Raw genomic sequence first — 27,884 nt, 5'->3', positions numbered from 1 at the left:
TGGCATAATTCTTGGAATTAACTAATATTCTAGGCAAATACTTTAGGGAGATCAAAATACTTGAACTGTGATAATTTTTAAATTCATCACACAAGTAACCCAATGCAAATATTCTGCTTCCTAGATAGTTACACTATTAATGGCCTAGTAAAACTGATTATTTTAAGTTAAAAATATTACAGGTGGCTGGGTATGCACTGCTGTGACAAACACGATGTGGCAAGTTCTGGTAATACCTGGCTTTTGAGTATTTGGATTTCTTTTAAAGCATATTTTCATATCCAACAGCACTGATCCTTACAATTAGACCAAGATCTTTATTTGAGTAATAAAATGCTGTTACTATTTAGAGCAACTATTACAAGAAAACATATAGCATCTGTTCAATATGCATTATTTTAAATGTCTAATGGAATACTGGTCATATTTCCAGCACAAAATTATCAGCACCATTGTGCTTTTCAGTATGTAACAAGCAGAAGGGTCACCTGTATCTAACACTCCTACACCAGCTGCTAAAAAAGCCAGCAGCAGTTATGGACAGAGTGCCTGTGGAACTGAGAAAAAATCTTGATGAAGGTTCATGGTGTAACCAATTTGTTTATGCAAGTAAACAGGAAATTTACCTCTACAAAGAGGTAGCACTTCCTTCCACACTAAAGTTTCTAAAGCTGATGTAGTTTGTAAACCATAGTGAGATTTATGATGTTATACTGCAGAAACCTGCTTAGACCCTGATTTACAATCGACTCTGTCATCACAACTAATTACAGCTAACTGCAAATTACCATATTGCAAACTCTCATCTTCTTTTGGAAGAAACACAATGTTCTGCTAAAAAAAAGAAAAAAGAGAAAGAACAAATCAAACATCCTGAGGGCTAATGAACAAAAATGCACTATTCCATGTTGGACTGCAAACCTAAACTCTTCGAATCGGTGCGGTAAAACTTCAAATTGCTGTTTGTTGGCAAGTTGTTTTAGCCTCAAGTACTTACACAGTAAATCACCATTACACTAATACCATTACCTTTGGCCTGAAACATATTAATCTTGGTTAACAGTAACTGACATTTACATTACCAATTCAATTCAGGCATTGTGGTGACTAAACATATATTCAAGAGCTTCAGGGAGAAAAGTTATTAGTTCTGAATGTGTCCTTACTTTTCACTGAGAACAATTTTAAAGAAATGTTATCATAAACTCTTATGTTATAAGATTATAAGAAACATTCAAATCCTAATTGATCTGTAAAACATTTGACTTGGACTAAAATCTGCATTTGTTTCCTGGGTGCAGCTAACTGCACAACACATTTCAGATATTTTTCAAGAAACATTTCTATAATTTATCTACTTACAGAAACTGGACTCTTAAAACTTGAATCCTTGGGAAGGAAAAGAGAATGAGAAGTTGAAATATTCTGAAGAATATGGCACCAGGACATGCCAACAGTACCAGATCCTCCCAGGAGAGGGAGGATGGACTTTTTTAGTCTTTTTTTTCCCTGTTTATATTTACTAAGCCCATAAATGCATAAATAATAATAGTTTCATACAGGTAGAATGGTTTTGCTTTTCTTTATTTAGAGCACACCTCCCCCTTTTAAGCAAACAGAAAAGCAGTAATTATTGCATTAAGTCTGCATAACCTCAGCAGGAAAACTTATCCCTCACCTTATACCCACACATTGTAACTGCACCACGGAACACACTTGGAGCAAGGGTTTTATTCCAACCAAAAGCATTCCACAATGCATTATATTAGATTTTCATATTTTTGAGAAAAATCCTATATTTAACATAGCATTGATGTTTAAATAGTATTTTGCTGGATTGTGAGACAGTGCCAAAACAAGATATTGCAGTCTAACAGCACTAGAAACACAAGGAGTTCGATGTGTTGTGGTTTTTTGTGTGTATAGGTTTAAGAAGTCTCCCACAGAGCTTCTTCAATAAAAACAGGTTATTTGACTCCTGAGGAAAACAGGATGGATTACATGTATCCCATGTTGCTTTTTGTTTCCCATCTTTTCTTGGCTTCAAATCTAAAAAAAGAGCACAAAAATCACCTGAGGAATCACGAGCATACATGTTTTCAACCATACTATTTTTAATAACAAAAAAATGTTAATGCTGTAATAAAAACATGGAGACATATGTAGCCATATAACCACTACATTAATGCTGGTAAAGCCTCTGTACTTAAGTCTGATACACTGCTAAAAAAACCCCAAACAAACCACAAAAAACCTCCCAAACCCAACAAGGTTAAACTAAACAAATAAGATTAGCACAAACCTATTTCAACTAAGAAAACATTAAACTGAGATTGTATTGTATATGCTCAGTGCCAATGAAACCACAAATGTTTAATTACATACTCAAATGACTTACCCCCAAGCAAGCTTCTTTTTCTTTCGAGCTTCTTGGGCAGCCTCTGCTTCTTGCTTGGCTTTTACAAAGTTGCGGCAAGCGGCAGCTTTGGCAATTTTCACACCAAGCTAAGACACAGAAAGGAACAAAGGCAAACTGAATAGATGGAAATGGCTCAAACGAAATGTAAGCCTCACGAACCACCTGCTCTGATAACGTTCCTCAGAATTCAACAGATAGGAAAATATCTTTCAAATATTAGGCTGATGCTGTACTATTGGATCAGAGGAGCAAGAACGTGCCTCAAGAGACATACAAAGGAGCGGGATCTTGGGGCAAGCAGTTCATTTCACATCACTTCGTTTTAAGAACACTAGCAAAGGGAGACAGCCCACTAGATCCTTTTGTTTGCTTGTTTTTTAAATAAGTATTTACACACACACGCAAGTGCAGCCTCCATTCCTAAGATCAGCCTGTGACCTCAGCTGTGCCAACAGTATCAGGTCTTACTGATACAGAAGCCACCAAAAAAGGTAGTAACACCAGTAGTACTGGTAGCCACGTTTTAACCACTCTGTCCAGAAAGTGACCAAGGCAGTGTCCTTAGAGCCAATCTGGCAGTTACTCTTCACATTACCAGCTTTTAGATTAGTAGTATGGTAACATGCATGCTTTTCAAGTAAGGTTGTAATAGGCTGTAGGTGACCACCACTTTACTTTCATAAACTTACACTCAGGGAATTAAGTTCACTTTAGTGCATGTCAAGGGGGGAAGAATAAAGCAACAAAACAAAAAGCTACTGTGAACTATGACCAAATTATCTCCCTCAATCAGTATTCATAACTTGTTCACTGTGGTTAAATTCTGTGATTGCTGTTACTTAGCCAAAACTGCTGCTAACTGTGGTGAGGACAAACAAGTTTCCTTCCTATCTGCTCCAAAACCTTCTGAAGTAGCAAAGACATTTCTGAGTGGATAATCTCAGTTTCCCAAAAAACATCATGGGAGCATCAAACAAGAGAGGCATGGGAGACCCAAGTGAGAGAACACTCCTAAACACTTTGGTCCCATTATTAATGGTAATACACTTCAATAATCTGCAGCATCCATACACATGATTCTTATTTATTCAGAGACATTTTATCTACATAAGATGAGGGAAAACTCCTGAACACATCTTCAGGTGTAAGTACACTGACACATCTACAACTCTGCCACCAAACACCCACCCTGCAGGTAGGTAGATACCCTGATCATTTTGTTAACAAAGTAAAACAAAACAGCCTCACTAAAAGCTATTCTACTTCATGGTCCTTTCAGGGTTCAAGAATCAGGAAAGCAGCCTTTCTGCACAAGGCTTTAAGAGTCCACATACATGAAGGCACTAAGCACACCCTCCATTTCCTCTCTACACACTGGTAGCCCAACCAGTTAAGAGGTAAGTATAATATTTTTAAAGGAAAAGTGTGTAAAACAAATCATGCTAAAACAGTTTTTCATCTACTTTTTGTATGGTTTAAGGTCATAAATATGTACCTATGGAATTGATGCAACAAAAAAATTCCTGTGACCAGACATTTCAAATCTTTTATGTTATTAGCTGCATCATTTTTCCCCTGAGGAACAACATTTTATATAATCAGTAATTCTATGCCACCATCTGAACTGCCAGATCTCTAGTCAGAGAACAGAAAATATTCTCTTATTTGCATTGTCACGCAATATTTAAGGGCAGGTATTAACTTCAATACACTTGAAGTAGAAAAATGCTTAAAAAAACTCACCTAAAATATTACAAAAGTGTTTTCTTGGTAATTGAAACTGGACTAATTATTAGCTCAAAAAAAAAAAAGCAATCTGACAGCTGGAGTCAGTCAATCAGTGGACCCATGCCTTTGTTTCAACCTTATTTTGTATATCCTAACATACTCAAAATTAGCTCTTACTATGTGATTAATAAGATAAGAGCACCTCCTTACAATATCTTCCAGTGGCCTATTGAACACTTATGCACATACAAAGAAACACAAGTGAGGTGCTGCAGAAAAATCTTCTCTCGTGTATTTCTTGGAAGACAGAATGAGTTCTTCCATCTTTGAGAAGCATGGGAAAAATGGGATAATAATATCTTCCGTGGTGTGAGTGGAAATAAAAGGAGGAACATTTTGCAGCATTAATGTTATTCTTTCTAGGCTACACAGAGTCAAATTTGAGAGACATGAAAACAAGTGTGTTGCATATAAACATACACAATCATTTCAGTCAGATTAAATGTCTTCTGCTCCCACCCACACCCAGACATACAACTTCACTGCCTCCCCTCCCAGAAGAAATCCATAAAAGCTTGGTCAATGGGTTTTGCACTAAAAAAAACATTTCAGGTCATCAGATAACTCAATAAAATACCGTCTTAAAAAATTAAGAAAGCATGAATAAAAACATACAACAATTTCTTGTGTAGTCAAAGTATCAGCATTTTCCATATAGAACATCCAATATTTTGCTGCATTTTAATTAAGGTGTCTAAACATTATCACAAAGAACTGCAAATTGGTCAGAGCACGCAGTAAGGAAAATTAAGCTCTAAAGGCTTTTTATCACCATATTTCAGGAACCAAGGGTGTAAAATGTTCTAATTTGGGATATATTAAAAGCCATAAAAGGTCTTTCAAAAAGATTAATGGTACTTTGCTTGGATTTAAGATAAGGGCTTTAGCTGGTTGGAAAAGCAGGGCCCTGGCTAGACCCTTGAGGCATTCATCTTTACAGCCACTTGGAAGATTTGTAAAAGCGTCTGCATAACCTCAAGCAAACGCACTGCGACATTTTTTTTCCTTGACATTCCTTTCAATTTTACAGGTTTAAAGTGTGTAAATCATATTGGGCAGTAAAGCTGATATAATGGCTCATCCTTGTAACACAATATATGTATTTTTCTAAGACAAACTTAAAAAAACAACTTTGTTTCTACAGGGCAAGGACCTTTCCATTTTGAAGTTGACCAACAATAACGTCAAATATTTTACTCTAGATGTTTAATGGAGCATAAATGAAAATTCTATATCTGCTATTTTTAATAAATGTTCTACTCCTCTGAAATTGTTACCTTGCAACTAATTTCTGAAGCTTTGCTTCTTTTTGAACAGGTTCAAGGCATTTATTTAAAAATACCAATTATCATACTTTAACTTTTTATGGAATAACAGGTCTCAATGAAAAATATTTATGCTCTTCTCTTTTGTTCTTTAATTAAATGAAAACAGATGTTTTCTGAAGTAAAGCGGAACCATTACTGGAGTACTTAAAGTGTTAAGGTCTTTAATTTTTATATCAGTTTGGTCTACAATTCCTGATTGTCTTTACTCAAGCTCAACATTAATGTCAAGCAAGTTACCTAGGAGACGAAAGAGATCAAAGAGACAAAAACCCCTCAAATGTCTGATTAATCAAGCCTGCAAACAGCTTATTTCTTTTAGCCTGCATGCAAGTATGAAAATGAGATTCTGGGAGCCGTACATTGTGCAGATTTGTTCATTCTTATCAGAACAAAGCCAGCGGCAGCTTATTTCATGGATCATTGGCACTGTCATCAGTGCTACACAGAACGGGTGACAGCTCCTCATTTTGAGGCTTGAACAAAATTAGCAAAAAGTCGGCACAAATTAGCCTCTCATCTTTTTAGTAATATGACATTATTCATTTACTTTTTATCCAATTTTTAATTTTTTCCTTGTCAGCTATCCCTTTCTAGTGTTTCTTGCACAGCATCATAAAACATTTTTAAAACAAGCAAAGAAATGGCTGAAGTTGAAATCGTGTGTAAAGTTCAGGCAGCAGAGTAAACATTTGGATTAAGTTGCAACAGAATCTACTGTAACTTGCAGGAAAGTTCCTTGAAAAATCAAGACATTCCACGTTAAACATCACAGAGGAAAGACTTTTCATTAAGAGAGCACTGTGCAATTAAATGCTGAATGATAAAAATAATGAGACAACAGATTCAAGAACTGCTCCAGAAATATCTAGGTATGATACGCAAAGAGCTAAAGGTACAGATGCTCTAACAAAACATCTATATTCAAACAGGTCCTGAAATATCCTATGATCATACCAGCGAAGCCAAACAGCCTTTTAATACAGTGTTACAGCTTCTCATCAAATATGAATCTAGTTATTTCAGGGTTGCCTTTAGCAATGATTTTCTCCTTTTATGTTATGGAATGTTATCCGTTGCTGACGTATATAAAATATATAAAGCAAACAAGAATACCGAGTGGATTTTGCACTGAAGATTGCCCCCTTTCAATGAAGTGCCCAGCTTCCACTGTAAAATACTTTGTAATACCTTTGTTGTATTTTTATGCTGGGTACTACAACATCAAATTGTATTTGGATAGCAGAGTCATGGAGCAAGGACAGAAAACTGTTCTAAAAATAAGCTCTTTGCTAGATTTAAACATTTAAATGCAAGTAACTTCTTCCATTCATGAGAAAACACAGCATTAAAAAATTAACTATAAGCTGTTAGATGCTTTACACAGCCCCCTTATAAGAAAGGCAGTTTTAAAAAAAGAACTGTAGTACTGTTTTCAGCAATTTCTTTATCTCTGTTCTTCTAAGTAAGAAAGCTTATTAACAAGCTTTGAACTTAAAATCACATTTACAATAATGTGCCATCAACAGTTTTATAAGCTAATTAGAAAAAAAGATTAATTAATGACTGGCTGCTAATAAAATGGCAATCATGAAGAAAGAAACCAAGGGTGCTAAGCTTCAACTACCACCAATTAAGAGCTAATTACAAACAAATTATATATGTGTTTTGCTGTGGGCTTTAATTTACTAAAATGGTTTTAATTAAAAGAGAAAACATGCTGATTAATTGAACTGCAGAAAAAATCTACAGTATAAACTGTGCTTTGTCTGTCTCTTTAATTAGACTTGTAACATCTGAAATCTTTTTTTAAGGTTTGTTAAGGAAAAGATATACATAATTAAGGGAGCATAAGAATGTAATTCTAGGTGATAACTCTGTCATGTTCCAAAGGTTAAAATAAAACAACCTCAATGAAGAAAGATATTTGGAAGCACCTCTGCTAAGTGTTAAAGAAAATCCTTCAGAGATAAAAAATAAACTCCTCTTTATTTTTTCCCCAGGTCTTTCAGTGGGCAAGACTTCCATGTTAATTGTTGCTTGGTTACATTCCATTTAAAACTGCATCAATCTCTTCAGGAACCCAAAAGCACTATGATAAATAGTGAATGTTGCACAGAATTTACAAATTAAATTCTATTTTACCAGCAGAAGAGCATCAAGTACTCTAACCTATCCATCTGTAACAGTAACGTGTGCCTGACCTCATGATCAATCATATTCTACACCCAGATTTTCAAACGGAAAACAGCTTCCAGAATGGTTCTTACTGGTTACAACACACAACCTTGCTCATGTACTTCCCATTCTAAATTATGACTGCAAGTTACTTGCAGACAACAGATACTAATCTGATCATTAAAATATGGTCAAAACTGCTGAAATAAATTTCAAAGGCAACAGCAGGCTTGATCTTGCTGTAACATGAGAATGGAACTCCAGTGAACAGCCAATTCATTTTGTCAGTTACGATCTAGATCTATCACATAAGCCTGATTACGATGCCATCGTTTCCCTATAAAATACAGCTTTTCAAAAACGTTTCACAAAGTGTTTTACCGAAATGCCAGAAGCCACAAAGCTGAACACTTTGTGCTGTCAAAAACCCTGCACTATTTAGAGACTGACAACTACTTCAGGAATTTAGCACACTGAATTACAAAATATCTTAAAAGTTGCTTTTGACAGGTAAGTCTAGTATGGTCAAGATTATTTTATCATGTTTAGACTACAGTCCTCAGGCTAGTGCAGTCTGAGACAATGTGGCACCTACCAACCAGGCAGTTAACACAAAATCCACAAGCAAATGCAAACTTTGAGGTTCTGCCTGAGCAGTTCTCTGAATATTAGAGCCATAAGAAACCTGCATTCTGCTTCTTGAGACATGGTACAATGATTTAAGTGCAAAAGCCCAATATAAAAAAAAAAAAATCTATACCTAGGGGAAAAAAGCTTGGAAAATATTTTCAGGTTTCTATACTATGGGTGGTGGTGGGGAATCTTTCTAAAATATTTGGTTTAATTAGGAAAAGCACTCTTAAAAGTATCACTCCAAATTGATTTACAGCAAAGTGAAATTACCAGATACCACCACATTCCATCCTTACTTAAAAGGATAAATACAAGGTTCATGGGAAAAGGTTCAGAATTTTTTTGGTAACTCCTACATTTTAATATTAACAATTCTATTAGCATCTCTCAAACAAGTCATCATTAAATGCAGTGTTTGAACACTAGCTTTGGGTATGCCCAATCTGCACTTGAAAAGCAAAACTTTAAAACATGAAGGACTCTGCCAATGCTGAAAGTCCTTGGGATGTTAAAGCAAAGACAGCAAATGGATTACCATAATAAACTTTAACTGTGCATCTTACACCAGCAATTAATTGGTAGATATTTAATACTAACAGCACTATGTTGTAGGTATTGCAGAAATAATTCATTCTAACAGTGTGTTTAAAAATCCACAGTGAACGAAGATTAAGCAGTATGACCCACCTGCATTATGTTGACACTAAACAAAAACGTATTTCATCTACTGTAATTACATAATACTGGGATGCTCAAGCTTGACTGGGTTCTAGAAGTAGTCTCCCTGAAGAAGCAGAGTGACTGATGGCCTAAATTATTCTGTACAACATAATGCAGACATGCCCGGATTCTTTCAGGAAGAATTTCACGCAGATATAAAATAATGCAATCAAGAATTCCAGGATTTCTAAAACTCTCAACCAAGCAGAACACCTCACAAGAGAACATGCTGTGGGGATGGCCAAGCATGCTACAGTTGGAGATCTGCTACCCTGATAATTTCCAAACTGAAATCACTTTTCTAGGCCACAAACCAGGACAACAACAGGAGACAGGGATAACACTTTGTAGTGAGGTCTGCCAACAGATTAGACTCAGTATCATCATCATCATGTAAGTACAACTCATTTTTAAGTAGAAATGCAATTCCCAATTAAAAAAAAAAATAGAACAATTTAGCTAGTCTCAAAAGTTATACATGAATCCACACATGCAATTACTAGTAAATGCAGAGCCTCATGCACAAGGTACCCAAGTTTTAACTTCTCTCAGTCTGAAACCTCAAATGCTTCTAGAGGAAGAAGTTTTGTTTTAATAAACAGCATTTGTCCTTATTGGTCAGCCATAAACAACATACTGCTCAAAGCTTCATTTACAGCAGTACAATGATATGTTCCTTAAAGAACCTGCAACGAGCACCACATGGAAACCAAGAACCAAACCCTTCAAGCAGCACCATTTAGGCTTTTAGGATGCAAATTTCAGTGATCCACTCACAGCTACTAGATTATGCACGTTTCTTAAAAGTCAGTGGTAATTTAAGCAAACTGATTTTTAAAAATGTTTTCTCGCTGTGTCATAGTGATAGCAAATTGACAGCATCATTTTGGCATTCCTTTGCTTTTTAGGACATGTTTTTACTGCCTATTCTCATCATCTGTTTATTTTTGGCTTCATTTTTCTAAATACTGAAGCTGCTCTATCAGTTTCACAGGCTTATAAATGTTATACATCAAAAATTAGTTTCACTTATTAAGGCAGGAAACGGCTTTAAGAACTCTGGGATCTGTGCCTCAAAGCAAAAGCTTTATCAGCAGGTTCCAGTCACTGCTTCTTGCACAAGAAAATGGTGCCAGTTAAACCCCCATACACCTGATTTCAAAAAGAACACCTACCCACTGAACATTCTTCACATGGCTGCTAGGGGGGCTACACCCCAAACAGGAGGCAGCTGCTTCTCATAAGCTCCCTGCCCCCAACCCTGTACATAAAAAGATGACATTGAGATAAAAGAACAATAACTCAACCCCTTCTTTCTCTAGACTTCAGAAGTGGTGCTCTTCAATACAGTCATAGGATAGTTCCATGCCTGACTTGCTCACGGGGTTGTGTTTGAAAGTTAGAGGGATACAAATAGGCATATACTTTCAAAATTACAACTCATTTTGAAAAATACTTCTTAGAAGTGAGTTAAAGGCACATTTATTTAAATTGCAAAGAGAAGGAAAGCAGTGATTGAGACAATACTATACAATATTAAAGCAGTATTTTTATTAACTGTACTTCTATACAATGATTTTTGAATCAACCTCCTTCCATAATCAAACCCTTCTCTACAGCTCTTCAGTGAATCACAATTAGTCACTGTTAGAATTATTTCCTTGGAAGATATTTTTTAAAAATCCATTTAAAAAAATAAACAGCTCCTTAAAATCACAATGAAAGATGATTCTTGCAGTGGGTTACTTAGCACATCATTAAAGCAGTAGAGAACCCCAGTGAATTCACATGGATTCTGCCTCAACAGATCTCATGAGATCAAGCCAGAGCCATTTGAGTTTTCCTTCTCTCAAGACGCTATTTATTCAGATAAACCCACTTAACCAAAACCAAGTCAAGGCTGTGAATACTAATAATGTTTCAAGCATTTTGTTTTCAGAATTACAACATGCTAATATTTGAAAGTCAACAATTTGGAGCTAATGTTCCACAAATAGTAATACAGTGCTAGCACATGGGATATGCTAGATGTTGTACAATGCCATGGCTACCAAAACCAGATAACAGCTTGTCATAAATATTACAAAACATTAAAACTTCTTACATTAATTTGTTTTTATAGTCAAACAATTTGCACTAGAACCTCAGTATGTTTTATTGATTATGATACTCTAACCACTTAAGAGAAGATGGGATAATGACATTTGTGAAGGAGAATAGCAAGGTAAAATAGCAGTATCACAGTGAGAAGCTTGTCAGACTTATAGGGAACATTAGGGGACACTCCCATCAGTGTCAATAGCTGTTATCTTTGCAGACTGAAGTTCTGTAATCACCTGGGAGAAGGCAGGTTAAGAGCCTAGTCATTAGAAAGTGCCCTGGGTGACTAATTGTGGGAGTTTAAAGATTGTGTCAGAACACCTGCAGAGGAACAGTTAAGGTTCTCTAAGCAAGGCTAGGGGAAACCAGGAGCTGTATTTCCCATTTCAAAAGCCATGTTTTTAAAGTCATCACAATGTTGTATGATACTGCATTAAACAGATTCAAATCTGCAATTTCACATTAAAGCTTAGCTTGAAACCCTGTACTTAAAGACATATTTTAAATATTTGTATGAGAATGACAATTACTCAGAATTTGTCTCTCAATGCTTTTCTAATACCTTTGAATTTTAGTAGTATATAAAGTGGACAGAATTTTCCCATTAACTCTGAAGACAGAAAAGCATAAAAGATAGAACAAAAGCAAAAATACATATAATTAATTTCTAATATAAAATATTAGAAATTAGATTACTTTAAAATGATAGCTTCCCCACTCACCTCAAGCAGTACTTTTTTAGTTATTGTTTCTTACCTGGCTTCAAAATTATTCCATCTTTTTATCCTAATTTTCTTCCTTTGCATTTTCTCCCCTGTGCAAAAATAACAAGGGGCAGCACAGCCTTCATGGATCTCAATTACATACTTCAGCTGCTACCACCTACCATACATGCACCAATTTAATTATTTCTTATACGAAATTGCAATTACGAGGTATCTGGTAGATTCCTTGCCAGTTTAACTATTCACCCAGCACTGCATATCCATGTAAAGGGTCTACTTTTTGTAGCAAAGTGCTGCACAGCCTTCCAAAAACTACTCAGATACACCAACTACCACAACAGCATCTTGGAAAAAAATGGAGTTTCTTGCACCTGGATGCTTAATACGCATTTTAAAAATTATGACAAGGAGGAAAAAAATTCAAGCATTCATTCTATAAGCACCTAAGGCATCATTAAATCTATAAGCATCTAAGGGTATAACAACATATTTGACATCCATGTACTCCCAATTCTTTTTCAGAATTCTTCCAGCCATCAACTCCTGATCACATGAATAGACAGGGGAAAAAAAACAAAACAAACACTAGTGCACAAGGTTGGGTATTTCTGTCCTTATCTGTGCAAGTCTTGCTCTAAACTTGCTCAATCTCCACCCTCCTTCAGGCTTCCCAAACTTACTGGGGGGTGAATGCAAAATAAAATCTGAGGAACTGGGAACTGACAGGAGGGGAACAACCTACTCATGTTTTCCTGGCTTGTGAAATGGAGAAAAATTAAAAGCTTAATGTAGGGGGCTAGTTACTGACTACTCTGACTCGTGGAGTTGGCATGAAGGCTTTAAAGCAAGGTTACTGGGGATGATTCACAGTTTTATTTTCAATTTTTATACACAGTTAGTTTTTCAAGCATTAATAGATCAGCAGCAAAATCCTTCACTTACTGACAAAAATCTGCTAAGGAAACAAGAAATATGCCCCAAACTACCTTCAAGGTTATTTTAGTTTTGGCACTCTTTGTGCAGATGTACAAAACTGAATGTTTCAGAAGAGTTTTTGTTAATAGGCCACTTACCTCACGAATGGCTAATCTGTCACTCAGCTCCTCAGCCTTATCAATGTCACCTTCAGCCACAGACTTCTCTATGCTAAGTTCAAGGCCAGACTGGAGAAAGAAAAGCAAATATCTTTAGGACAAATAAAAAACCAACATGTTTAAAGGCAGGTATCTCCCTTCTAGAAACATTTCTTTTATAAAATTCTTTATTTTAAGACACTGCATAAACCTGTAATTTCTATGTAACACAAATCACTTTCTATGTATTGTGATGGACAGTATAATTAAGAATTCACTGAAAGGCTGCCTGAGCACAATCACTGCATTAGTTCCACCTTATGTGCAGGATAATACTGTAGGTTAAAAAAATTACACGGACTAGTTTATGCCTGTCACAATAAAACTTCATCTGAAGATCTGGCTTATCTCTTCCCTCCCTGGAGCTTTCTAAACAAATTGTGAAATATATGTGTCAGGTAACATGAAGAATGGCAATTACCACTGTATAGTTACAGTTTTAAGATCTTATCTTTATCCAAAAACTGAGCTCTGGCATGGTGCCACTCCACTGTGCTAATATAACACGTCTAGAAGTCCTACAACAATGGAAAAGCTTCAGAATTCACCCTCTGAAAATAAGAAAACACAACCTGTTTAACAACATTTACAAATAATGCAACAATAAAAAGTAAATATTTACTGGAAGTTACAGCTGGACACTGCTGAAGGAAGACAGAAGGGTAGCACAGCAGTAGGCACTGACTTGAAAATTTGACAAAAAAACTCTCCTAACAAAAGACAATTTACAGCCTCACTGGCTTGTACATATTAGTGATGCTAAAGAAAACACATTTGACAGTTTCATATCATACACTTTTTAAAAAGATAATAGGAAATGGAATTATTGGGAAACTGATCTGCAAATACTGCATTTGAATTATTTCAGTGGAAGCTGGAAAAAAAGTGCACAATTGGAAGTCACACTGATAGCCAATTCTCTTAGATGCCTTCTCTGAAATTAATGACACATGCATTCTACTAGTGATAAACTCTGAACATGCACGGACAGCATCTGCAATTTAACACTTTGGGCCTCCTTCCAGATCTACCCTGAGCAGTTTACTGACAACTGAACACTCACTAAAAGAATTGAGACAGAAGCAAACAGTGTCCCATGGCTTGCATGCAGAAACTTACTTTAAGCAAAGGACAGATGCACAAGGTATCATAAAGGAGGCTAACTGAACATCTGATGTCATACAACTTACACAAGCCTTTCCTGAAAAACTACAGAACAAACAGTGCTACGAGGAACTCACAACCTAATGGGTTTCTGAACTTATCCATCGTTTTGTACCAGTTATTTCAAATATGACCAGGGGGAGATGCAGCCATTCATTGAGATTCGGGCAGACTGGAGAGCTGGGCAAAGAGGAACCTAATGAGGTTCAACAAGGACCAGAATATGAGTGTAGAATCCTGCACATGGGGAGGAGTGACAACATGCACCAGTACAGATTAAGAACTGACCTGCTAGAAAGCAGCTCTGAGGAGAAGGACCTTGTTGGTGGACAAGTTATCCATGGGGTAGCAATGTGCCCTTGTGGCCAAGAAGGCCAGTGCCATCCTGGGGTGCATTAAGAGGAATGTGTCCAACAGGTTGAGGGGGGTTCTCTCCCCCTCTACTCTGCCCTAGTGAGACCACATCTGGAGTATTGTGTCCAGTTCTGGGCTCCCCATGTCAAAAGGGACAGGGATTTACTTGAGAGAGTCCAACAGAGGCTACAAGGATGACTAAAGGACTAGAACATCTGTGTTCTGAGGAAAGACAGAGGCCTGGGGCTGTTTAGTCTGGAGAAGACTGAAAGGGGATCTTATTAATGTTCACAAAAATCTGAAGGGTGTGTGTCAAGGAGGGGCCAATCTCTTCTCAGTCATGGCCTGTGACAGAACAAGACGCAATGGATACAAACTCGAGCACAGGAAGTTTCACCTCAACATGAGGAAGAACTTTTTGCTGTGAGGGTTACGGACCACTGGAACAGGCTGCCCAGAGAGGTTGTGGAGTCTCCTCTGGAGACTTTCAAGACCCATCTGGATGTGTTTCTGTGTGATCTGCCCTGGGTGTTCCTCCTGCAGCACGGGGGTTGGACTCAATCTCCAGAGGTCCCTTCCAAACCCAAACACACTTTGATTCTGTGAATGTGTTATAAATCCAGAAAAATTGTATGGTAGGTTTGGCCCTCTGATTCCCATAGCCACTGGAGTCAACTAAAGGATTTACATGACACATTTTAAAGTTAAAACACAACTTAAAAAAAAAAAAAAGGCAAAAGAAAGAGACAATGCATATGAAGTGTTCTGTCTCTCAGGGCAACAGAAAAGAAAACCAGAGCAGAAAGAGGCATGGTCACAGCTCAAAAGAAAGCACAAGCAACCTTTCCCTCCAAACACTATTCATGTGTTACCTAGAGGAAATTCATTGAAAATGTGCACAAAATTATCCTTCTTCAGTAACTTGTTAATTTACTTCACTTGTAAAGTCTCAGTTTTATTCCTATCTCAGTTAAGGCTGAGTTCTTTTACTGACAAGCACAAGCTGACATTGCTTTTGGATCAACAGTCACCTTTTGTGGAGCTCTGCTATCCACAGGTGATTCAAATCTGTCATTGATCCCAAAGTACTGCGTAAGTTCTTTCCATTTCTCTTCATTTGCCAACTGTTGACTACTAGAAACAAACAAACAGAAGTCATTAATATAACCATTTAGGTTGGAAAAGACCTTTAAGTTTATCAAAGCCAACTGTAAACCTTACTCTGGTGAAAAGGAGGAAAAAGAGAAGGAGAAGCAGGCTGAACAGGACCTTGTATGCAGACACATGAAAAACATCACTAGGAATAACACCAATCCAATTAAATTCATATTAAATAATGCATTTGTGTCAATTCTTAAAACCACGCAAGGAACTCCATCAATCAATCACTGGTATCAAATTCAGCCTGCCCAACAGAGACACTGAACAACTTCAGCAGGTATTTTACATGTTGTTCAAAGCTAGGCTTTGGCCATGCATGTGGTCAAGCTTTTCACAGGGTGTGCCTAATATTAAAAACAGACCTCAGATAATCACATGGACCCAGTTATACCTCTTAGTCACTTCATCGTTCTTTTTCTGTTTTCCTGGGAGGGGGGGAAAGAAAGAAAAATCCAACATTAAACAGTCATACCCTACAGCATCCAATGAAGTTAACAGAACTATAATTGGTCACTTTTCTTTTGAATGATTGACACTCTGGGGTTTTACCACATGATAATGTGAATTTAAACCACTCAGCTGTAAGACTTTTCATACAAAGAAACTTTTACAACATCTGTCAAGAAGTTTTAACCAGCACACACAAAAAGATGGTTCAGGAATTACTGACATACACTTAGCCATTACAAATCAGTATTAATCAAGTTAGTTGTACCTCCTTTTTAAAAAGGGGACAAATATATGACTTGACCTTTAAGTACCAATTCACAACCTAGTCCTGCAAGTGATGGACACAGCTGGAAAAAAAAACAACAATCTTAGCTAATAGCTAGAATACATCTACTCAGGCATTCAAGTCTTGCTAAAAAAAAAAACAACAAACCCAAAATCAAACAAAAAACCCCACCAAAACCCAGCAAATCCCACTTCCCATGTATTTGATACTAATTCCACGTTGAGAAAATAAATTCTGTGATTATATAAAACACCTTTTCTGCGGCGCTTCCTTTTTCTGCTTTTGTTTTCCTGATTCACTTGGGTTTTCATTTCACGGTTTTTCTTCTGAAGCTCCACAAATTTCTACAAGATGAAGAAAAGGCACATCAGTATTTTTAATTTTTTCCCCCATTTAAAAAAAAAAATAATAATTACATCATGTGCTGAGAGTCCCAGTTTCTTATTTATCCACAGTACTTTTTTTTCCTATCTATCACATTAAAATTTATGCACCGAGACCTTCCAACTCTGATGGCTAAACCAGAATTGGCTTTTATCTTCCATCACCTCTCTCTGCCCTCCCTAAATACCAGAACCATTCAAACCCAACAGTTTTCTCCTGGGACATGACATTGAATACACTTGTAGAATATCCTGAGCTATTCCACATATTGTTATTGCCTCCCTGGTAGTCTGTGATCCAAGTATGACTGCCAGCACAGCCCTCACACAGCAGGGTGGATGGAGGAGAGCTGCTAGTTTTTGGCAGCTCTTATTTAGACTCAAGAGCCTAAACCACAGATTGGTATTCTGGTATTATTTTTTTTTCCCAATCTTTATATGCAACAGGAAAATGAAGAGGTTATAAGCAACTCTGAGCCTGAATGCCTGCAACTAACCCCCTCAGAAAGCAGAAGGTGCACCTCTCCTTTGCAGCTGTGCCTCACCAGACCAGGGGCTGATGCACTCGGCTGCAAATCATTACAAGAAAACCTGCAGAAAGCAGTGATGGAGAAGCCCAGAGCCCACACACTACCAAGAACACAGGTCTTTACCCAAACATTTCCCTACCATGCTTCCCATCACCACTGCAACTAGAAGGTAAAAATATGAGTGAAACTCATTTCCTATGGAAATTCCTGTTGAACCTCCTTGAAACAATCTAAGGTGTATTACAATAACTGCACTTTCATTATATTTTATTTCATTTCAGATTTGGATATTGCATGTTCAACATTGAGTTAATTTTAAAATTAGCCATTTGACTTTTGAATATGTTGTATTTCTGCCCTGAACATTTCAAGACCTGTAACAATACCCACATTCCACGTATTTAAAGAAATTCCAGGAGGGCACGTTGGAGGCTCATTTTCTCCATCTGTCACCGATACCACCACGGGTTCACTGATGGCATCACTTTCAGGTCTGTCCTCCTGGAATTCAGACAGCTGAACTCCTTCAGCATCTTCTTTTGCACCTTCCTTGGAAAGGGAACCATGCGATTCGTCTCCCTCATCAGAACTCAAGTCCACATCACTTTCATTCAGCCCTGGAGGTAACAGTCCACTCCACATCCTCCCGTTTAAACGAGCCCACGACACTTCAAGCCACTGCAAGGACACCAGAGGTATGTCAGCTTGCCCATTCCCAGATAAAAACGTCACTAGCAGGAAGGAGAAGCAGAAATACTAGCACACAGAATCAGAAGTATTTTAACTCAGATTAACGGAGTCGCTTGGGTTGGAAAAGAGCTTTAAGATCATTAAGCCAGCACTGCCGAGGCCCCCACGAAACACGTCCCCCATCACCGCATCTACGCGGCTTTTAAATCCCTGCAGGGGCGGTGACTCCGCCGCCGCGCCGGGAGCCCGCGGCAGGGCCTGGCAGCCCTTTCAGGAGAGAAAACTGTCGGTAATATCCTCATTTACCCTGAGAAAAGCAGCCACCATTAGATGCTTTGGACAAGGACGTTATAAAGCTTCTAATACTTACTATTTCAGAGACAGGCGGAGGATTTAAAACACCCAGGTTGAAGCTATTCGCTCCTTTTTTTTTTTTTCCTTCCTTATTCTTCGAAGTTTGGGGTGTTGTTGTGGTTTTTTTTGCCAGATTTCCAACAGCGTCTCGCCGCTCAGCTGCAGGCGCTGCCGCAGCGCTCCGGTGACGCCGCGGCCTCCCGGGGCAGCGCAGGCCGGGCACGGGGAGCTCGGCCGGGCACGGGGAGCTGGGACGAGGCCGGGCGGCCCCGGAGGAGGCGGATCACCGCTCCCAGCCACGCACCTCCCGGCGCCGGGATCCCCGGCCGGCCCTGTTTACCTGCCCGCCATCTTGGCGCCGCCACCCCGCAACACCTCGCCCGCCGATTGGCCTCTGCCTCGCAGCCAATCAGCGGGCGCCTTGCTGCCTGGGGCCCGGCCTCTCTGGTCTCCATGGCAACCAGGCGGGGCGGCCTGTGCCCAGCCCGGGTGAGGAGCCGGCCCCGGCCCCGGCCCCGGCCCCGGCCCCGGCCCCGGCCCCGGCCCCGGCCCCGGCCCCGGCCCAGGCGGTGCTGCCCCGGGCTGTAGGTGTAGGTGTAGGTGCCTCCTCCTGCTGGGGCCGCCCGGCAGCTTCCTCGCACCCGGGAGGGTCTGGCAGCCCAACACGCGCCAGGTGGTTTTGTCAGAATTCACAGCAGCGCGCTGGAAGAAAGACGAAGTGACAAGTTTCTCAGCAAGCCTCACTGTAATAAGGCAGTATGGCGTCAGTTTCAAAAGGAAACCTTGCGACTTGTGCAGTGCCTAAATACTTCCACTAGGACAGGGTGACTAGGGTCAGCAACCTTACTCTTCAACGATGGAAAAATCCTTTGTAAGTTCCCACTAGCATCTTGGATTTGTGTGGTGGTAAAGAGAAAAACCTCCAAAACACTAGATCTTGCAAGGTTGTTCACTGTGGATCGTTCTCCGGCATCAGAGGTCGCTTTTTCCTTTAAACGGCTCAAAGAATGTAGAAAATCTGCTAGGAACTGGACAGGCATTCTGAGCCTAGTAGCACTGTGCTGGGTGCTTCAAAGGGGAACAGGGAGTCTATGCAGAGCGCTCAAGACAAAATAAACAAGGATTTAGAAGCAGTCTGAACATGATTCAGCAAGAACATCTTGACCATAAGGAGCAGCAGGAAGGGAGGCACAGAGAAACTGCAAGAAAAAGAGTAAAAGATAAGGCTGAAGTCACTAGCATTGAAATGTACCTGAAAGATCAGAGGTTTTGTGAGTGAAATACTCTGTAAGAAGTTGCATTTTTTACTGACTATTTGACACTTTGAAAACTAAGTATCAATACTTCTGAGAAGGGAATTTCTGACACAACACAGTTGTGGACAAAGAGTTCACCTACAAGGGGAATGAGAAGTGGGCAAGAGTTTAACTAGTAAGAAGGCACATAATAGGGAATATGGCTTTGAATAAGGACTTCTTAGTGGATCACAGGTTCTAGGATCAGCTGTGCATGGAAGGAGAAAACAAACACCTTTCTCATGGACACAAACCAGAAGTTCATTTCCTTTTTATGCCATCATTTTACATCCTCAGATTCATTTCTAAAATCAATTAATTCCGTAAGTAATCACTTTTTCATGAACTACATGTAAATTTCACACTCGGCTTGCTAACTAGATTTTCCTCTCATCTGAGAAATCAATTTTTAAGAGATCTATTTTACTTACATTTAATAATTGATTGTATTTGGTATACAGATAAGTGGCAATTGATAAGTGTATTGGAATTGGATAGTCATTGCCATTTGTTCTAGCCAGATGTTAGACCAGTAGGCTGCACGATATTTTCTTAACGTGAGCTAATTTGAGAACACTCCAAAAATTGAAAGTTGTGTGACATCTTTATTACCTGTAAATGTGTTATGTTTGGTAGGGATACATTTTCAGCTGGCAAGTTTAATTTCATGACACAATTTGTATCCCAACGTTGTGGTCCTTATTTGGTATCCACAAGGCAGTTTGTGGCACAAATTGGCACTGCTAGTGCACGCAAATGAAGTGCTCAAATGTTCACCTGCATTTAATATAATAATTACAAATATATTGTATTTGTCATTTTTAAAAGCCAAATTTCAGGATAATATCCAGTTCTCCCACAATAAACTGACTTCTTACAGGTTCTTCCATGAGAAAAAAACGGTGGAAAGAGTTCCTTCCTGGCTTTCAGTCATCCAGAAGCATTTACATTCAAAAGGTCAGTGACTGATGTAGCTACAAAAGAGATTGTTGGCTACAACAATTTTCAGCTTACTGTTTTTTGTTGAAACAATATGTAGAGTGTTTTTACATGGGGAAGAAAGGAGAAGGCAGTACATCCTTGTCACCAGCACTGTTGTCCCTACACCAGATTTGTCAGGGCTGCTATTGTGTACAGAACTTGCTTTGGTGTCAAATGCTTCTCATGCCAATTTTCTGTTCCCCATCGAGCAAATATTCAAATAATTTGATTTATTTCCTCCTGGTCAACTGTTCTAACTTCCTTTCTTACTTCAATTCCTGTCTTGGAGACCTGCCAAATGATGACTCTTACTAATGAAACGAGTCATGCCTCTGAGATTCCCATGGGACATCAAACTAGTACGACGCAGTAATTATAGGTTAATATTTTTGATGCTATTATTAAAAGCTACTTGAACTTTAGAAGGAAGGTCTGCTGCAATTAGATGTAACATCAAGTTTAGTTTTAATCTTTCAGGATCTCCATGAATTTTCAGGTTCTAGGCAGTTTTCTCTGTATCTTTCCTTTTCTGCCATTGTATATTTACAGATACTACTTTGAGTCCCAGTTGTTACAGTTTATTTTGTCAGATGCATTTTCTTGTGGGAACAGGAATATGAGGTTCCTGCTATGGGGAATCTCTGTAGAGCAAAGCACACCGTCTGGTCAGGAATTGAAAACAGCACCTCTGGGGCTTGGTCTTTCTATTTTAACTGCAGAGTAACCGAATGTTAATGTGCAGCGCTATGGTACTTGTAGTTCATGCTGTCCTGAGGTGGTAGTCTTGAGAAGAGGATATTCTGTATTCCTTTGGGTAACTTTAGTCTGTGCTTCTGGTACTGTTTTTACTCCTGGTACTGTTTAGGATTGACGCTTCATATCACCACCATCACATTTGGCAGTGTGCATGCTATCCAGCCTGTACAGAACATTTTTCCACACCTTTGCTTGTTTTCATGTAGTGGCACTGAGTGTGCTGAGACTTTCAAGGTAAAAAGTATTGATTATGATCTACAGAACTCAGTACTGCTTGGGTTCTTTTTGAAACACTCTTGATGAGTAGCTGTATCAGAAGTGGTCAAATTTGTCAGATACAAATATGCTCCTCTTCTCTGGTGAGACCCCACCTGGAGTACTGTGCACAGCTCTGGAGCCCTCAGCACAGGAAAGACATGGAGCTGTTGAAGAGCATCCAGAGAAGGGACACAAAGAAGATCAAAAGGCTGGAGCAGCTCTGTGGTGAAGATAGGCTGAGAGAGTTGGGGCTGTTCAGCCTGGAGAAGAGAAGACTCCAGGGAGACCTTAGAACACCTTCCAGTGCCTGAAGGGGCTACAGGAAAGTTGGGAAGGGGCTTTTCACCACAGAGGGTAGTGATAGGACAAGGCGTAACAGTTTCAAACTGGAAGAGGAGAGATTTAAGTTAGACATTAGGAGGAAATTCTTCAGTGTGAGGGTGGTGGGACACTGGAACAGCTTGCCCAGGGAGCTTGTGGAAGCCTCCTCCTGGAAGTGCTCAAGGCCAGGTTGGATGGGGCTCTGAGCAACCTGGTGTTGTGTGAGGTGTCCCTGCTTGTAGCAGGGAGGTTGGAACCTGGTGATCTTTAAGGTCCCTTCCAACCTTAACTATTCTATAATTCTACGATTCTGTGATTCGATACAAGAAAAGCTAAGGGCTGTGTCCCCATGGCAGGCTCTCACGGTGGAGTTCTCTTCTTCAGACCAGCTGGAAGTTAGACTCTTGGGCTTCAGGACACAATGGAAGCCTGAACTACTTCCTCAGTCATACTCGTGAAGCCAGGTTTAACTAGTCATAAATAATCGTGTACATGCTTATTTCCACAAAATGTACACAGTTCCCTAGTACAGAAATGGAATCTGCTGCAACATAAATGATGCATTATTAGCTGGGGTTTTTTTGTTTTTAGCAGTAAATGAAGACATCAGCTACTTTTCCTTAAGCATGGCAATATGCTACATGTTATCCATTTGAGGCAGTTTTCAACACAAATATGTCAAAACAATCAAAAACTGAATTCTTGTTTAAACATAATAGGAAGTCCTTATTGTATTAGCAGATTACAGCCATTGTGTTAATATACTATCTACCTTGTATTCATTTATGCTAACATAATGAGAATTTTTTCTAGCATGATTATATTTTAATACAATAAAATAATGTTGGGAAGGAAAATTAATATGATTTTAAAGAGTGATGTAAAGACAATAAAATAACCTCTGTTTTCCCTAAACTTTTAATTTGTTGCTAACTTAAAAAGTACTTTTTATTAATCCTTTAGAATAATTATATTCAAATGAGCATTTAAAGTCAGTTAAAAGGATTACAGAGAGGGTTTTTTTCCATGTACTGTGCCATATAAGAACCAAATTAATTCTTGCTAAACAAACATTACAAGAACCATCTTAGAGACAATTAATGGAAATCTCCAAATAACATTATCTAAGACTGTCCATTAAGGTATATTAGTAAATATTCTACAGCATATATTGTAAGTAGTAGTGACGTTTTGTAATTTGAGCTCACTTTTCCTCATTCAAAGTAAGTCTTCAGTCCAGGCAGGCCCTTGCCTGAGCCCTGATGGAAGCCTGTTAAAAGTGAGTGGAAAGATTTCCCTTGGCTTCATTTAAGTTTGGATTAGGCTAAGGGTGTACAGCAAGGAGCAGGGAGCTCTTACACTGCCACACAAGCTGCCCACCTGTGCATACAGCTGGTGTATGTACCAGAGATTGTCTTCTGTCACTTGATCTAAGACTCAAGTCCCCTTATGATCTCATTCCCGTGTTCTCAAGGACACTAAGCAAAAAAAAAAAAAAAAAAAAAAAAAAAAAAAGGAAGAGGATGTAACGAAGAACACTGTTCGGAAGAAAAATGGGCTGGAGTATAATCTCCATTGTACAGATCTGCTCCCTTCATCCTACTGCTGCTAGCTGAGAAAAGCTCCATGGTCAGCCTGCAGGGCACTTTGTTCTGCTGCATCAGAGCAGGTCTGCTCAGATGCTTCTAAATGTGCTTGTTTGACAGCACAACATAACTGAGCAAAGCAGGATCAAGCCCAGAGCTTTTACTGAGAAGACTGTCATACTGTCATTTTACTGTCTCCTTGTTCCTCTGAGGTTTGCATTTATTCAGCTACTGGGGACCTGGTAACTGTTACACTTGCTGACCCAACCCCTGTGTTGCTACAACTACATTTGTTGTGTTGAGGATAGGATATGTTTTATGGGACCTGTAGCCATAAAATTCACTGCAGTATAGACATGACCCCTATCTGAGGGTCTTCACCTGTGTAGGGCATATTTCAGGGATCCAAATACATCAATTCCAACTTCGCAGTAACAATCACAAAATCTGTATCCCAGATTGGGATCTGTCCTCTGGCAATAGAAGAGAAACACCCTCTACCATATTGCTAAATGAAATATCATCTGGCTGTTTTCACACAGGAAGAGTCAGAAAGCAATTTTCTTAACCTCTGAGAGAGTTGCTGTCATTGGTGTTATTTCGAGGCACAACAGTAAGCTTTACAGCTAGGAGTTCCTTAATGTGGCACCCAGATATGGAGCCAGGCCATGGCACTTAGCCTCTCCTTGGTTTAGTTTGTGCAACAAACAACACTGTTTTAAGTACTTTTAAAGGATATACGATAAAATTAATTGACTCAGTATTTGTAGTGCAATAAAGGTCTGTGTAATTGGAAGTCACATAAGAATCTCTTTCTTTTTAGTTTAATTTTGTGTTGCTTTAGCTCTGAAGGGCTAGTGTTTATACCACATTTGAGATGTGCTATTGTTTCATTTATTTAATTAATAGTAGATTTTTCAAGCTACTGTAATGAACCTGTTTAGTCTCTATGTATAGCAATGCCCTCTGCTGGTTTGAAATGCAATTGTTCAGCAGAGGGTATTGCTGTTCTTTATCGAGAAAACTGCAATATTTAAAATATTTTCTTTTGAGAGTGGTAGAATTTTGGTTGCGTATCCAGGCCCTTTGTGAAGTGCAAGTAGCTGCACCATGGCCAAGCTGACATCTGGGGGTCTTCTGCTGCACACGTAAGAGTGTGCCAGCTTTTTTTGTTGCCTTCTGCGTGTTTTTGTTTCCCTGGATTTGCTGTTCTCGCTGTGAATGACGGGCCCCTAGGTAGCCATCTCGAGAGGGAAGAAGACACTTACCTGGGACTTGTTCAGTACAAAGCTGCTGTGTAGATGTTCTGTCAACACAACGGCCTCCTCTCTAAGGAGCCTCTCTGCTCTTCAGCCTGGTCCAGGGCCTTCCTTAGAAGGCGAGGGGCAGTTGTGTTGACAGGCTGTGGTATAAATAAGCCTTGAGGCTCAGGAGCCACAGAAGTAATGAAGTGCCTTGAGGAAAAAGTCTTAACTATCAAGGGATGGATCCGCTCCCCCCTGCCACAAACCAGAGGTCACGTGGCTGAGGAATGTGTATCCAAAGATAATGCTACCTTCAGAGAACTCTACTTACAGGTAAGTAACTCTTCTTTAAAGGAGGTATCTTTGTGTGGCAGACTGTTTATGGGAGCAATTTGAATTGAACTTTAAATGAAAAAGGCATATCTCTGTAAGTGGTAATAATTTTAGTCATCTCGCTGTGGCTAGGGGTTGTGGAATTCATTAGCACAGATTAACATATAAAGTGGGTGAGATATCTAATAGCAAACGTAGAGGTTTAGGGACCTTAATTCATCACTGAATGAACAGCGTGTACAGTATTAGGGACTATGAAATTTTTAATTTACACAAAGTGTCCAAGAATATAGGGAATAAATTTAAACCCAAAACAGATAATGGAGCTGTGCCCTGCCTAGCTGGCAAGTTGAATTGTTTTTACACTGAGTGAAGAAAGCTAATTATCCCAAGCACAAGGAGACTGCTAAAAATAATAAGATTATAAAGAATAATTTGCTGATATAATTACAACAAAATTGGGTACACACAATCGTCAGATACATGTATTGCTTGACCTGGGCGAGAAAGTGAAATAAATCCTTCCTCTATAGCCTTCGTAAATTTGTTTTTATCATCTCCAAGTGGTGTTTGCACAGGCAGCACAATTTGCATGTGTAATGTGGCTGTACAAATTGACAACAAGTAAATTATTCAAGGAAATAGGCTGGTCGTGGGTCTGAACTATCTCGCAAAGCCTATTCATTTTGAAGAATCACTGAGACGTGAAGCTCATACATCAACCATTTTCTGACAATCCTCAGACTTATTGTCTCCTAAAATGTCATTATGGCTATTATTTATGAAGCTAATTCATTTATTAATATATATTTAACTCTGACTTGTCATGCACCTTAGCAGGCATTCTGTGCACTGCATATTTTTGAATAGATGAAAGAGTTTTGCATGCTTTAATGATTACTGTAAGCTGCTATAGATTTATAGAATGCAGCTTTATTATCTACTTGCATTAATACCTTTTTGTAACTTTTTTTTTCCTTAAGGCCATCAAATATAAATGGCAAATGACACATCCCAAAAATTGTATAAAAAGAGATTTTCTCAGAGTTTCTTGAGTTTTAGGACAAAATGAGGTAGTTAATTCATTTCTAAGACTATATAAAAATTATGTTGATTTTTGTTTATTTTCTACAAATGCAGGGTGAAATTTATAGGTTTTGATGTTTATTATACTCTTCTCTTTGAGGACAAGTGGTCATCTTTTGATTATACCAACAGGGGGAGTACAGTTTAGAGGGGAGAAAATGCAGCTGATGAAAGTATGTCTATCCTGGTATAGTATATATAGAATATAGATCATTTCCCTCATACAGAACAGTCCTTAGGAAATTAACAGCACGGAGAGTATGGATAATGAGGTTGCCTATGGTTCATGGATTTTTTCATCTTGATTCACTTATCTTTAGGGCATATTAAAAGACATAGGGATCACAGTAACCATCCTCTGACATCTGCAGAGTGTCAGGAAATTAAAAATTGCAATCTAATATGAGAAACATATTTGGCGTAGTTCTAAATTTTATTACACGCACCGAATTCAGATTAAACTTGTAATTATAATAACAAATTGGCTAATTTAAATGCATAGTTATTATGACTGTACGGTCAATTTGACTATTTGCAAGGGTCCATGATCACAATTTGAGGCTACTGGCCAGTAGCCTAAGAACTGATTTGGAAGTTATGAGCTCCTGCTTGTGATATTGATACCACCCACAGATTTGATGGGTGTTCCCATCTATAGGATGAGGATAAAAAGTTTGACTTGTCTCTCCTGGTGACACACAGGAATAACCCAATGGTGCAAAGGAACTTTCTGGTCAAGAGCTGTTCTTTAAAATTAGGAATTGTCTTGTTTTTCAGATACGCCCTGGATGTGCTAGGTAGTAAAAGCCATGGGATTTTGTTATACCATGGAATGAGTAGTCTGTGAATAAGAAGGTATTGCATTCTGTATATTTGCCTTAAAATCTTGCAGTTAGGTTCTTTATGGTCAAAGCTATTTCACCTTAAGCAGAAGGAGAACACAAGAAAATCTTCAATGTTTATAAGTCTGCAAAACAATGAATTACCAACTCCTTAAGTAGCATGAAGGTCTTTTGAAGCTAATGTTATAATGGTAAATGCTCTCGATAGTCATATTGGAAAACTCGTTAATTTGAATTCTTCAACATTTTTTGAATGTTTATAAGAGCACAACAAGATATATAGGAGCAAAGTCAAGTGGCAGAAATAAAGACACTGTGAGAAACCAACTCAATCCAGATGAGCAAAGAAATGAGGCATGTGGTTCTGAGTATGTGTAGTGAATAAATAAGGCTTTTTCATGTCTGAAAATCAGTAAGAATAATAACACTATATGCTTTGGAAATAGAAGCTTATGTTTTCAAAAGTTTGCTGTCACTTTTGGTACATGCAATTTCAGATGCTTGGCTTGAGACATCTTAGAAGGTGAACCCAGACTTCCAGAATGTTATTTTTTTTATCTAAGCCTAGTGCAGTGATGTAAATTTGCCCTGTGGTAACTCAGAATGTTTTAAAATTGACAAAATACATTATTGAACTTTTGCAGCTTAAATATCTTTTGCCACTAGAAGAAGCTTTACAGTATAAATATTGGTTGGTCTTTTGTATTTTCAAAGAAAAATGGTGTTTGCTCTCAGACTTTCACTCATTTGGTACTCAATGCCTTCATAATTTTTAACTTACCAGCCAGT

The 27,884-nt window shown here is 38.5% G+C and overlaps 1 protein-coding gene across 2 annotated transcripts; it reads right to left on the bottom strand.

The window, feature by feature from the left end:
• Nucleotides 1–1,563: 1,563 nt before the first annotated feature.
• Nucleotides 1,564–18,632, bottom strand: FAM204A (family with sequence similarity 204 member A). Of its 2 annotated transcripts, none has more exons than XM_051619398.1 (8): nt 18,410–18,632; nt 17,740–18,027; nt 16,690–16,780; nt 16,092–16,125; nt 15,571–15,673; nt 12,962–13,051; nt 2,399–2,505; nt 1,564–2,049 (listed from the first exon to the last, which is right to left on the bottom strand). In XM_051619398.1, exons 2-8 carry the CDS (start codon nt 17,989–17,991, stop codon nt 1,998–2,000), a joined length of 729 nt encoding a protein of 242 aa, XP_051475358.1. In that variant the 5' UTR covers nt 17,992–18,027; nt 18,410–18,632; the 3' UTR covers nt 1,564–1,997. The 2 variants fall into 2 exon arrangements, with proteins under 2 accessions (XP_051475358.1, XP_051475359.1); XM_051619399.1 differs by having other exon boundaries at nt 15,571–15,670.
• Nucleotides 18,633–27,884: the final 9,252 nt, after the last annotated feature.

This window comes from Apus apus, chromosome 4 (assembly GCF_020740795.1).
Source record: "Apus apus isolate bApuApu2 chromosome 4, bApuApu2.pri.cur, whole genome shotgun sequence".
NCBI classification, from domain to species: Eukaryota; Metazoa; Chordata; class Aves; order Apodiformes; family Apodidae; genus Apus; species Apus apus.
Note: the sequence above shows the minus strand (reverse complement) of the source record. Positions and strands in the feature narration are given on the sequence as shown.